At 35.8% G+C, this 13,997-nt stretch overlaps 1 protein-coding gene across 12 annotated transcripts in view; it reads left to right on the top strand.

Moving 5' to 3' along the window:
* UHRF2 (ubiquitin like with PHD and ring finger domains 2) overlaps positions 1–13,997 on the top strand; it is a 121,624-nt gene that overhangs the window by 49,515 nt on the left and 58,112 nt on the right. For all 12 annotated transcript variants that reach the window (XR_011531584.1, XR_011531585.1, XM_070590139.1 and 9 more), the window contains 5 exons: positions 3,106–3,215; positions 5,049–5,235; positions 9,246–9,369; positions 9,679–9,786; positions 13,307–13,411. Coding sequence is in view for 10 of the 12 variants with exons in the window: in XM_070590139.1 (XP_070446240.1) it covers positions 3,106–3,215; positions 5,049–5,235; positions 9,246–9,369; positions 9,679–9,786; positions 13,307–13,411 (634 nt within the window). In the remaining 2 variants the exon portion in view is untranslated. The remainder of the gene's footprint in view (positions 1–3,105; positions 3,216–5,048; positions 5,236–9,245; positions 9,370–9,678; positions 9,787–13,306; positions 13,412–13,997) is intronic.

The following is a 13,997-nucleotide window of genomic DNA, read 5'->3' on the forward strand; positions in this document are numbered from 1 at the left end:
CAAGGGAGTGTGCAAACTTAACCACTATGCTACCGGGCCAGCCCCTTAAAGTAATTTTTGAGGCATAATTTACATGCAATAATATGAACTACATATTTCAAGTGAATATTGGCAAGTATATATACCCCTGCCACCATTGTAATCAAGCTATAGAACATTTTTATCACCCTAGAAACTTCCTCTGGGCTCCATTAGAGTTAACCACCAACACCCTCAGCCTTGGCCCCAGATAATCACCAATCTGTTTTGTCAGATTAAATTTTAGCTGCCATAGTTTTCTGTATTTGTCAAAAAAAAAAAACAACAAAAAGTGAGCTCTGTGGAACTCAGTGACTGTGAACTAGGAAAGCTAAGTGAAATTATACCCTCTAAAGGTTCAAGAAAATTAATTTTATAAAAAGAAAAGCATTGATGTCAAATTCCATACAAAATTAGGAGAAAAAGAAAAAATAAGGAACCAGGATAACATCCTTACAAGGAAAGCATCCCACAAAGATATGCATGAGTCAAGAAAAAATGGGCCAAGGATTTTAAGTTGAGCCAAACTGGCCTTCAGTATAAAGGCTGGAGACAAATTGTCATTAACTTGTAAGAACTAGAGGAGGTATTCTCATGAACCCTTCCTGGGGAATCTTCTAGAGAACTAGCATCAGACCATCAAGATGGCTGAAGAAAATTTGACATAAAGAGTGGTGATAAACATTAAAAATATTTCTATGTTTAGAACTAGGACTAAAGGAGATACATAAAGAGAAAGTATAGTATGTGATGGTTATATGATCTGACACTGTAGATGTAACTGTAAGACGGGGGAAATATGCAAAATTTTAAACTGCTTTCAGTAATCATAGTGACAACTGATGAGAATGTCTTGTATATAATGTGGGATAAAGCAAAGAAATATTTGTAGCATTCTAATTTAGACATCTCTAGTGTCTTTGAGAACTAGAATTTTCTGATGGTGGGGGGGCAGAAACGGGTATGTAATTCTTTTTTTAAGTGAATTTACCCTTACCTTGAATTTGAACAGAAAATATTTGTATGAACTCATGAGGTATTTTGTACATATATTGAATGTATGTTTAAATTTTGTAGCTCTGTCTCCTGAAAAAGCCTAGAAATGGTGATCAATCCAGTTGCAGTAAGCTTTTCTAGTGCCTAAATTGTGATCTTGAAATACCATTTCCACCTAAAAGAAACCAGGCTTCCTTGTAGATGAGACTCCAGGCTGGGGGCAGAAAATGTACAAGATGAACTTGGAACATCTTGTGTTGGGAATAAAAGGGAAGCCCACAAAGACTGTTATCTTGTCAGAAAGATTTTCGAGTCACCTGGAAGATCCCGTTGGCTAAAGATGAGACAATTTGAACACCAATAAGGAAAATTAACTACAGTGGATTGAAACACTTAAAATATGTATCTGAATCCCTAGTAATTATAGAAACTCATTGGTCACCTGTATAGGATGTTAGAGAACTATTTCCTTTAAAAACTGCTAAAGAAAGCATCTAAGCTGCATTTGTTGTATGATCTTATTATCACTGAGCCATCCAGTAGTTGATGAGGTCAAGTTTCTCCTTATGGAATTATTTTAGCAAATAAGTGAGAAGGGAATGATAGAACTGGAATATCAACATTTTCCAGTCTTCAGTGAATTCATAAATCTAGGCATTGAGCATCTGTGTCTGCTGTCATCAGAGGAAAAGACAACTAAGTGTAGGTACTTCCTAATGGAAATAAACCTATAAATAGTTTTACCAAAAACTAAACCTAAATTTGATTAAGCGTTTCTAAATGCAAAGATTGGCAATCTTTTCTGTAAAGGGCTAGATGGTGAATAGTTTCACCTTTGGCAGCTAGATGGTCTTGACTGTTAAAACTACTCAATTCTGCCATTGTAGCACCACTCCAACCATAGAGAATACATAAATGAGTAGGTATAGCTATGTTCCAGAAAAACTTTATTTACAAAAACAGGCAGCAGATCAAAGTTTTTTTGACCTCTACTTTGGATCCAACTATTGATTACTGGTAATACAAATGACAGAAAAAACTATTTAAACTACACTTTGGGATTGCAAATATCAAAATCAAGACTGTGGGAAACTGTAGGACAAATATGGGAATTCTTCAACAAATTGCAAATAAGAAAGAGATCATGTGGGAATTTATAAATTAGAGTCTTTAAAACAGGCAAAACTATACCATTTGCTTAGGGAGGCAAACAGGTGGTAAGACTGAAGAAAATTAAGGTAGATACTCTTGGAAGGGAGTAAAGAGATGGTGATTGAGAGGGAGCATTTCAGGGGCTTTTGAGGTAGTTAACAGTTATATCGCCTGTCACGCTTGGTGATTATAAGGATACATATAATTGGTTAAACTATACTTTTATCTGCAGTTTTCTGCATTTGTGTATATTTGACACTAAATTTTTAAAAGAAAAGGTGAGAGGATGGAAAAAATACTTGAGCAAATGCTAACCAAAAAAACAAAGATACACTTTTGATACAGAATGCATTACTAGACATAGAGATATTTCATAAGAAGATTTAAGAATTCTAAATCTGTATGCAGCCAATAACGTAGCTTCAGAAATATAAAGCAAAAGTTAACAGATTAAAAGGAGAGAAGTATACAATTCCACCGTCATAGCAGGAAACTTTGAAGAAGCGTATGCAAACAGGTATAAATTGTGTCTGAAAAATATGGCTTAGATTTGAAAGACTTCTTTTTAATAGGAAGTCATCTTTTACCCAGAAACTTACTGTATTTATTAGAAATATGTTTCAATCTTTCATTCTAATTGACAGAGTATCCTTTTGTCTAGTCTTTAAGTTTACAAGGTAGTTATCTTCTTGCCAGATAATCTATGTGAAGTATCTAAATTTTTTTTCCTAATAATATTACACTAAAGTTACACTTTGAATATTAACTAATCACTATTGGAGTTTTCCTACTATTGGAAACGATAGCTCAGAGTGGTTAGCATAGCTATAATCCCAATTTGTGTACAAAGTTTAGTGTGTTTCCAAAATGACTTTTAATTATTTGCACATCGTTTAGATTTTGCTGGCAGAAGTTAACCTTTCTTTGTTTTTTAAACAGGGGTTCCGAAGGAAAATTAAATGACTGCCAGATAACATTCGTAAATGAAATCTTCAAGATTGAGAAACCTGGAGCCCATCCTCTTTCATTGGCAGATGGAAAGTTTTTAAGTATGAATTTTTCTTATGGGCTTAGACTATATATATAGTACATGGTTGGCTTTTTAACTAGCCAGGGAATCACTTGGGGAAGTATAAAACTGTAGACCATACAAATTAGTTTTCAAGAAAACAGTTTTGATCTAAGATCTATTTTGGTTTAATGGATTTTTCTCAAATGATAAAAATTTGTTTTCAAAGAAATGTTTTCTCAGCTTGGCATTTTATTGCCATTTTCTTGCTGTGTTTCCTCTATTATAGATTCTGTCTAAATAAAAAACCCTTTTCAGTAATTTTGCAGCCATCCAAGATTAATTTTTCATAATAAGACTTATTATCAGTAGAGCCTGAGAATAATAATGCTGGTTGAGCCTTGAATTTCTGGCAGATAATAAATCAGGCTTATATAGTCATTAGAATGTTAGAATGTAGCCCTGCCTCTTTATTATGCATATTTTACTTGCTTAATATGTTACAGCTAGTTGGTGACAGGTAAAACTAGATTCTAGGTCTTTTCCTTCATGGTTCACTCACTGTCCTTTCAAATATTTTAGTGTCTCATGCTCTCTTAATTCTGAATTTTTCGTGGAGAGCAATCCATTGGCTTTATGCCACATGTCAATGTCTAGTATTCTGGAAAAGAAATACTCAAAACTAAAGAGAGCTGCCTAACCTCTTTTTACCATAGTCATGCAAGATTAAAACAAGACAAGACCTTTAACAGATCAGTAAATAGACTTTCTTGTTACTAGTCTAGGCCATTCTCATTTTTTGAGGTTGCAATGCTAATATGTCTAGATTTGAATTAAGAACCTTAAAGCATACTCTATATGACTACTTGTATGGTTATATCCTAGGAATAAAAGGTAACTTGATGAGTAAACCTATTTAGCTGACTCAAGGAAAGGTTTGGATCTGCAGAATAGATGGTACCTAACAGTTCCATTTATTAAGTAGTTAGGTCCACACAACTTTGTTCAACAGAGTATTGTCTTTCCCTTGAAATTTCATAATATCCTTTGGTGCCCCGTTGAGTTTACTGCATTGCCCCTGGGCCTCTTGGTGCACATTTGGGGAACTGTGGTTCTAATCAATAAATTTTTAAGGCAAAAATATACATTATCCTCGTGCTTGCAGGTAATTAGGTAATTAGGCAGTTTATCACTGGCATACGCCTGGGTCCCATCCCTGATATTTTTATTCATAAACCTCGAATGAAGCTCAGGCATTTATTCTTCTTTTCTTTCTTTTTTTTTTTTTTTGTTGAGAAAGATTGGCCCTGAGCTAACATCTGTGCCAGTCTTACTCTGTTTTTTTGTATGTGGGATGCTGCCACAGCGTGGCTTGCTGAGTGGTGTGTAGGTCTGTGTCCAGGATCCGAACCTGTGAACCCCAGGCTGCTGAAGCAGAATGTGAACTTAACCACTGTGCCACCAGGCCAGCCCCTCAGGCATTTATTCTTAAAGTCCACACTTGATTATTCCTATCGATCCTTTCTCTTCATTAAAAATGCTGTATGCTGGGGCTGGCCCTGTGGCCGAGTGGTTAAGTTCGCGCACTCCGCTGCAGGCAGCCGAGTGTTTCGTTTGTTCAAATCCTGGGCACGGACATGGCACTGCTCATCAAGCTACGCTGAGGCAGCGTCCTACATGCCACAACTAGAAGGACCCACAACGAAGAATATACAGCTATGTACCTGTGGGCTTTGGGGAGAAAAAGGAAAAAAAATAAAATCTTAAAAAAAAAAAAATCCTGTATGCTATTTTCATGGATTTTTCTTTATAAGATTCATAGATGTAAAAATGATTTTTAAGACTGAGCTTGCTGTAATTTTGTATTTAATAGGGAAAAATGACCCTGAATGTGACTTTTGTGGTGGAGACCCAGATAAGAACTGCCGTTCTTGCTCCTGTCGTATATGTGGTGGAAAACAGGAACCCAACATGCAGCTTCTGTGTGATGAATGTAACATGGCCTATCATATTTACTGCCTGAATCCACCTTTGGATAAGGTCCCTGAAGAGGAGTACTGGTATGATTATCAGGGTTTTTTTTGTTGTTCCTTTGTTAGAATTGAATGTGACGTATGCATTTGAACCACCAAAAGTAGATTTCTAAAGATACAGACTGTGTATTAAATGCTTAAAATTTTATAGCCAATGGTTACTTGGCATCAATACCTTTTATTCAGTTATTATGACAGCTTCTGAACTAGTCTCTAGCTCCATTTTTTAATCCCTCCAGTCCCTTCTCCAGTATGGAGTCTATTCTTTCAAAAATGCAAATCCATTTGTTCCTTTTTTGCTTCAGAAATGTTCTGTTATACCTGATTTTCTCCAGCTGTATCTCTTACCATTTTCCTCTTCCATTTCCCCAAATATTCTACACTCTAGCCAGATTAAATGTCTTTCAGCTCCTTAAATAACTCATGTTCTTTGTCTCCTCTGGGCTTGACACTTGACACATTTTCTTCTTGAAAACGTTTTCCTCTTTGCTTAACTTTAAGATGATATACATCTTCCAAGTTTTCGCTTAACTATGACTTCATCTGGGAAGCCTTTGTGAATGGTCCCCTTTTCCCCAAATTATTTTAGATGCGCCTATTATATTCTATAATAGTACTTAGTAGTTATTAAGTGCTTAATATATGCTAGATGCTAACAAAGTGCTTTATATGGATTATGATATTTAATCCTATGAGGTTAATAAGTAGAACCAAGGACCAAGGTCAAATACACTTGCCAAAATCTGTATACTTCTACTGAGTAGTGTTGGCTACAAAAAGAAATGATTAGAAAAGAAACTGATAAAAATGTGCCAAAAGTTTCATAATGAACTTTCTAATGTAATATTAAGAACTTTTTTCTTTTTAAAGTATGGACTATGTTGCTAGCATGGAAGGTTAACTTAGAGGGATGACATTCTCAGAAATACTAACATCACAGTAGGGTAGCTTTTCTGAAGAATAGATTGTTCTCCGTTCCTTTGGTCTCTTCCCACCTGTGGGGAAGGTTGTTATTGTGTTACAGTAGAGGCTCTAGGGGTGGGACAAGAGGGAAGGGATATAACTTCTTCACCTCCCCCTACCACTACCTTGCATGGTCACATCCTGAATTTTACCATCACCAGTAACTGTATTTCCTCTGAAGTCTCGTGTTTTTCTTCCCTTTTGTTTCTGTGGACTGTATATTTCCACCTCTAAAATGCAAACCCTTCTACCTGCTTTCACAGTTCCAGGAACTTCATTCCTGCAGTTAATTCCTCTCCCAAATTGCCATTACGGGGTTATTCTCATTAGTATCCTAGAATCTCCTGAGTTTTCAAAACATGCACACACACACGCCTTTCCTTTGATCCCATTTTTCCCACCAGCTGCCTACACCAATTCTCTGCTCTCTTCATGGCAAAGCTTCTCAAGAGCTGTCTCCACTGATGATTTCCATTTTCTCTCCTGCCATTCATATCTCAGCTCTCCAATCGGACTCTCCTTCCCACTACTACACTATATCTGCTTATGTTAGGGTCACAGACACATTCTGTATTGCCAAACTCAATGATCACTTCTCAGTCCTCTCCTTACTGTACTGCTCAGTTGCTAACTCTCTTTTGATGGATTATATGATACCATGTGATCTAATTTTCCTCCTACTTCACCAGTCTTTCCTTCTTAGTCTCTTGTTAGTTTTCTCTCATCTACCAGATTTCAGAGTTTTCCAAAGCACTACTCACTTGTTTTCTCTCTTCATACTTGCTCCCTAGATGACCTCATCCAATCAAGAGACTTTAAATACCAAGCTAATGGTTCTGAATTTGTATCTTCAGATCTAATCTCCCCTGAGCTTTATATTCTTAGTTCAACTGCATATTTGACTGGCATCACAAATCTTGATTTACACAAGCACATCCCCTAAAATCCTGCTCCTTCCCCAATCTTCAGTAAATAAATAGCATCATCTTACCCACTTGTTTATGCCAAAAAGCTAAACTTCATCTTTTATTCCCTCTTTGCCCTCTTCATGTACTCTACATCCAATAATATATGAGCAAATCTTGTCATTGCTCCATATCTTTCTCTGTTCTCACCCCCCAATCCAAAACACCATCTCTTCCCTGAACTGTATAATAAATTCCTAGTCTCCTTGCTTTCACATTGCCCACTAGTTGTCCTTTATACCATAGCAGCAGAATGATCTTACTAAGTCCTGAGTCAGGTTACTCACCTGTATAAAACTTCTACTGTCCTCCTTTTGCACTTAGAATGAAATCTGAGCCCTTGCCATCTGTGACCTGGCCCCTGCCAACTGTCTAACCTCATTGCTTATCACTATCCAGTTTGTTTACTAAACCAGCTAAATCCACTTTTATGTTCTTCAAAGCATACCATTCCTTCTTATGCCTCAGGACCCCAGGACTTTGTCTGGAATGCCTTCCTTGGCTTCCTCATACGACTGACTTCTCTGGTCTCAGCTGGAATACCACCTCAGAAGCTTACTCTATCTAAGGACACATACCATTTCTAATCACTCTTACCACCCACATAACCCTGATGTATTTCCTTTATAGCACTTAACCACTTCCTGAAATTGTTTCATTGTGTGTACTAGTTTTCCTTAACTACTGTGTACAAACATTTTGATCAGAAACATTTATGCCTAGCACCAAAATAATGCGTGGAATATAGGAGGTTTTGAACAAACCTGATGAAGGGATGAATTCCAGGGAAGATTTTATTATCTTAATATAGAAGTCTTACATTATCCTATAGAAGACTGTCTTAGATTACTCTTGGAGTATCTCTACATTCAGATTGAGATCCTTCACTTCATCTGGAACTCTTTAACCATAAATTTTGTTTTCTACTTCTCCAAATCATGTCATTTGTATATCGAACGTGTGATGAGAACTCACTTTCTCATCAGACAGAGAGAATACCTGCTTCACTCATAAGACCTTTGATAAAATTATAGTTATATAAAGGTTAGCAGGTCAGGTAAAATACACTCTTTCGTAGAACAAATTAATTTTTGGAAGCTTTCCTGATTTCCCAGTAGAATGGATTTTACTTGATAGTATTTATTGCTTTCTCCTATATAATTTTGTCTTGAATTTGTCTCTGTATCTCACTGCCTAACTAATTTTCTCAGAAGCAGGGACTGAATTATTTACATTTTTCTTTTCCATAGAACTGAACAAGATATCTCATAAGTAGGCAGTCAGAATTAACTAGTGAGCATAGCTGTCTTCTTGTTTGCTTGGTAGGCTACATGGAACAGATAATTATGAAATAGTACAGACAAAGAAATTTGAGATTAATGAAGGGAGTAGCCAGTCCATCTTTGTTAGGATATTCCCAGAGTTTCCATTCCTTGGTGACACAAGAATAGCCCCATCTCATTCTATAGACATACTTTGCTTTTCAGAAATGATTTACGGCAGCTTATAATGATATATAAGTTACATAGGATAACCAACTATAAATTTATAGGCTAAAGGACAAACAAGTATAGGGAATTAAAACTGAGCCTAGGGAGAAGGCTGATATAAACAAACATCCTTCAGTCCTGTATAGTTACAATAGTTTATACATTTTTTGACTTTCAGAATTCTAATAACCAATTTAGATGGGGAGATGTATCAATTGCATAACTTAGTGTTCAGCCTAGAATCATCTATTCTTGCTACCTTTGTTTTAATGATAAGAACTTCAAATGAGTAATTTCTGTTCTCACCATTAGTAATAAGATCAGAGCTCATGGTGCTATTTGAATTGGACAGCTTTATTTGGGCATTTGAACTGAATTTGAGAATTTATGATATTAAAATCTTGTAAGTTCTCTAAAAGAATGACAAGGGTTTTTCCAGCCAGCTTACCCAAGTAAATATTTTGATAAGTTTAATACCTAAATGCTAGCTGAAGCCCTGTAATATACACCAAATATTACATATTAAAACTTTTCTAACCCAGAAAGGCCATTATTCTGTTACTGGCTTTAATATGGTATTATCAAAATTCCTTTTTTTCCCCCCTCCCCTCTTTTAAAGGTATTGTCCTTCCTGTAAAACTGATTCCAGTGAAGTTGTAAAGGCTGGTGAAAGACTCAAGATGAGTAAAAAGAAAGCAAAGATGCCATCAGCTAGTACTGAAAGCCGGAGAGATTGGGGCAGGGTAAAGAAGAAAGTCTACTTTTTTCCTTAGTTATAATGTTTATAACTGTAATGCAAGTTATAATGTTTCAATACCAATAGTAGTAATGGTATAAACTTGAAGTTTCAGAAATGGTAACAAATAACTATATTGTTTAATCATACAAATTGTTAATTTATATAATTGTTCATCATATGTGAATTTATTCATATAAATTGTTATATATTGTTAATCATATAAATAGTTGGGTTTCTATTTTATGGGAATTGAGGGCTTTCTTTAAGGTTTAATGTAACTGATTTCTCAAACAGCTTGTTCTGTCGCTTGTAGGGAATGGCCTGTGTTGGTCGCACTAGAGAGTGTACTATTGTTCCTTCTAATCATTATGGACCTATTCCTGGGATTCCTGTAGGATCGACTTGGAGATTTAGAGTTCAGGTATGTTTTAAATTGGCTTAGTCGAAAGGGTAAAATTGAGTTATAGTTCAAATTGTAGCAGTGTCACTGTCTATTGATTATAAATGGAGTAACCTAGGTAGTATCATATGGCATTCACTTGTTAGAATGAAAGATTTTCTGCAGGATAGACTCTTCACCATAGCTTAACAGACAGGAACATACATCATGGAATTAGGCATCAGACATGCCTTTTCATCACTTTGTTTTACTGTTCTGTTACAGTTACAGTAGTTATCGTTATTGTTAAGCTTTCTAAAGAATTTTGTTCACCAACAATTTAATTTGAAATACTAAATTTTTTTTCTTTATTGTATGGTAAGTTCTCATTTAATGTCATTGAACTCCAAGAAAGTTCACTTCAGGTGTTTTCTTTGGGGCTTAGGCTCCTGAATGAATGTTAAGATATTAGAGAAAGCACCAGATAATACAAGGATAAAATTACTTCTCTTTTCCTGTAGAAGAAGGCTTTATTGTATTCATTCCTAATTTCTTTATTAGAAAGGTAATTTTATCACTATGGAAAATGTAATGTGAAAAAATCACTTAGGTAGAGCAGTTTCCAATTAGAGACAGGATTCTGAACTTTACCATTAACTAAGAGTTGAGTGGCCGAAGTTGTCTTGAGAGAAAAGAACAAAGCTGAAGGCGTCACAATCCCTGACTTCAATACATACTACAAAGCTACAGTAATCAAAACAGCATGGTACTGGCACAGAAACAGACACACAGATCAATGAAACAGAATTGAAAGCCCAGAAATAAAACCACACATCTAGGAACAGCTAATCTTTGACAATAGAGCCAAGAACATACAGTGGAGAAATGAGTCTTAGTAAATGATGTTGGGAAAACTGAATAGCCCCGTGAAAAGAATGAAAGTAGACCATTATCGTATACCATATACAAACATCAACTCAAAATGGATTACGTACGTGATTGTAACACCCAAAATCGTAAAACTCAGAAAAAAATATAGGCAGTACACTCTTCGACATTGGTCTTAGCAACATCTTTTCAAATACCATGTCTACTCAACAAGGGAAACAAAAGAAAAAGTTAACAAATGGGATTACATCAAACTAAAGAGCCTTCTGCAAAGCAAAGGAAACCATGAACAAAATTAAAAGACAATCCACCAACTGGGAGAAAATATTTGCAAATCGTTTATCAGACAAGGAGTTGATCTCCAAAATATATAAAGAACTCATACGACTCAACAAAAAAACCCCAAACAACCCAATCAAAAAATGGGCAGAGGATATGAACAGACATTTTTCCAAAGAAGATATACAGATGGCCAACAGACACATGAACAGATGTTCAACATGACTAGTCATTAGGGAAACGCAAATCAAAGCTACAATGAGATACCACCTTAAATCTGTCAGAATGGCTATAATTACCAAGACAAAAAACAACAAATGCTGGAGAGGATGTGGAGAAAAGGGCACCCTCATACAGTGCTGGTGGGAATGCAAACTGGTGCAGCCACTATGGAAAACAGTATGGAGATTTCTCAAAAAATTAAAAATAGAAATACCATATGATCCAGCTATCCCACTACTGGGTATTTATCCAAAGAACTTAAAATCAATGATCCAAAGAGATTTATGCACCCCCTATGTTCATTGCAGCATTATTCACAATAGCCAAGATGCGGAAGGAGCCCAAGTGCCCATCAACTGATGAATGATAAACACACACACACACACACACACACACACACATGGAACACTATTCAGCCACAAAAAAGGACAAAATTGTGCTGTTTGTGACAACATGGAGGGACCTTGAGGGTATTGTGCTAAGTGAAGTAAGCCAGACAGACAAAGACATACATTGTATGATTTCACTCATATGTGGAAAATAAACATATGGATAAAGAGAACAGATTAGTGGTTATTAGAGAGGAAGGGGGTTGGGAGGGGGTAAAGGGGCACATATGTATGGTGACACATAAAAACTAGACTGTTGATGGTGAACATGATGCAGTCTATACAGAAACTGATATATAATAACATACACTTGAAATTTGTACAATGTTATAAGCCATTATGACCTCAACAAAATAATTTTTGAAAAATGATAAGATTTGAGTGGGCCCTGGTGCTTAGACCATTGATTAAAATTTTTAAATTCAGTTAGTGTGATACATAGACATAGCTTGAAAAGGTAAATACTAGCACTTGATTTATATTTTAAAAACTCCCCCTTTTCATCCCTTTTTTCGCTTTCTCAGAGACAACCACTTTAAAGTTTTAGTTATTTCTTCCAGATTTACCTCCTTATTGCTAATAATACGTTTATACTTGTGTTCATATTTTAATTTTGTTAACTTCTTTCTATAGAAGATGAGCATTTAGTTTATCACTTACACTCTGTGTGTTCCCCTCCTTACATTGGTTGTATCATAATTTTGACCAGATCAGTATTTAACATTTAAATTGTTATGACTTTAGATCTATACAGTAAAAATACTATAAGTAAATACAGTAAAATAATGTAAATATAATAAAAAATACTCTTAGTATATTTATAATTGCATTGTTTTTTGTTTGCTTCATTTTTATATACTTGTTACTAATTCATTCCCAAACTCTTAGAACCCCATTAATACAGTCTAAGATGACTTTGAGGTTGTTGGCCTGAGCAACTAGAACGATGGATTTGCCATTTAGGAAGTGGAGAAGATTCAGAATAGATTTATCAGGATTAGAGAGGTTGCGAATCAAGTGGTCCTGTCTTTTGAAGTACCTGGTGCTTCCAAGGCCTGAATCCAGGTTCTGTTGTTCTTATCAGCTTCTCATTGGCTTGTAACGTGCCCCTTTCCCTACCCCACTGTGTAGGCCCGGATTTCAACTTCCTTTTCTCTGCTAAGAACAGTTGTATGATAAACAGATGAATTAGAATTACTTCTCTTAGAGAGTTCGAAGTACACAGAGGGGTGATACTTAGTTTCAGTACACCAGAATCGACATATGGGAAAAAGCAGTAAGCCATTGAAGTAAAAAAAAAACAACAACAAAAAAAAACAAGATGGATTTGAGAGATTTAGGAGGTCGAATCAGCAGTATTTGTGACCAAATGGGTTTGGAGATAAAGGAGAAGAATGAGACTGAAATGGCTCTTGCCTTTCTGACTTGGCTAGAGAACAGTGAATCAAAGGCAAGAAATAAGAAGGGAAGAGATCTGGAGCACTGGGAGCAAATTCTTTTTTACCCAAGTTGAGCTGGAATTACCAATAGGTGTGAGATGATGATTATTTAATAGTTATTTTGAAACTCACAATTCTAGGCCTGAGCATTTTTAACAGCCATCAGCTCAATACCTAAGGGATATATAGTTGGGGAGAAATAGGACAGCAAAAGGTAGAACTCTGGGTGACATTCAGTACTTAGCTGTGGGTCTTTAGGATCCAATAATATATGTGAAATGGTTTTGTAAATGTAACTTAACTAACTGTTCAAAGATATTTTGAGACACTCTGTTTATTTTATAGGTGAGCGAAGCAGGTGTCCATAGGCCACATGTTGGTGGGATTCATGGTCGAAGTAATGATGGGGCTTATTCTCTTGTCCTGGCTGGTGGATTTGCAGATGAAGTAGTAAGTCATGATACAACCTTGTTCTTTAGAACCTATCCTGATTGTTCAATAAAATACATAAGCTTTCTGTGGAAGTTATCAAATCTCATCTCTTTTTAGCATAGTTTTTATGTTAGAGTGGTTAGTTCTGTCCAAGTTACAAGGTATATCAATTGGCAGTCTTTAATCTTTGCATGTACTGATTTGAGTTGTATATATGTGTGGTAACTGAGATGCAATTTTATGGCAATGAAAATACATTCTTTGTAGGGCTCATTTTTTTAAAATTAAACTTATTATTTGGGGATAATTGTAGATTGACAAATAACGTTAGAAATTCTAGAGAGATCTCTGTGCCCTTTCCCCGTTTTCCCTAGATGGTAATATCTTGGAAAACTATGGTACAGTATCACAACCAGGATATTGACACTGATACATTCAGGATACTGAACATTTCTCTCACCTCGGTTATCCCTCATGTTGCCCTTTTATACCCATACCTACTATATCTGCTCCCCCAACCTCTCATTACCCCTGACAACCACTAATCTGTTCTCCATTCCTATAATTTTGTCACTTCAAAAATTTTTATAAGTGGAGTCATATG

The sequence above is a fragment of the Equus przewalskii genome, chromosome 22, assembly GCF_037783145.1.
Source record: "Equus przewalskii isolate Varuska chromosome 22, EquPr2, whole genome shotgun sequence".
Taxonomy (NCBI): domain Eukaryota; kingdom Metazoa; phylum Chordata; class Mammalia; order Perissodactyla; family Equidae; genus Equus; species Equus przewalskii.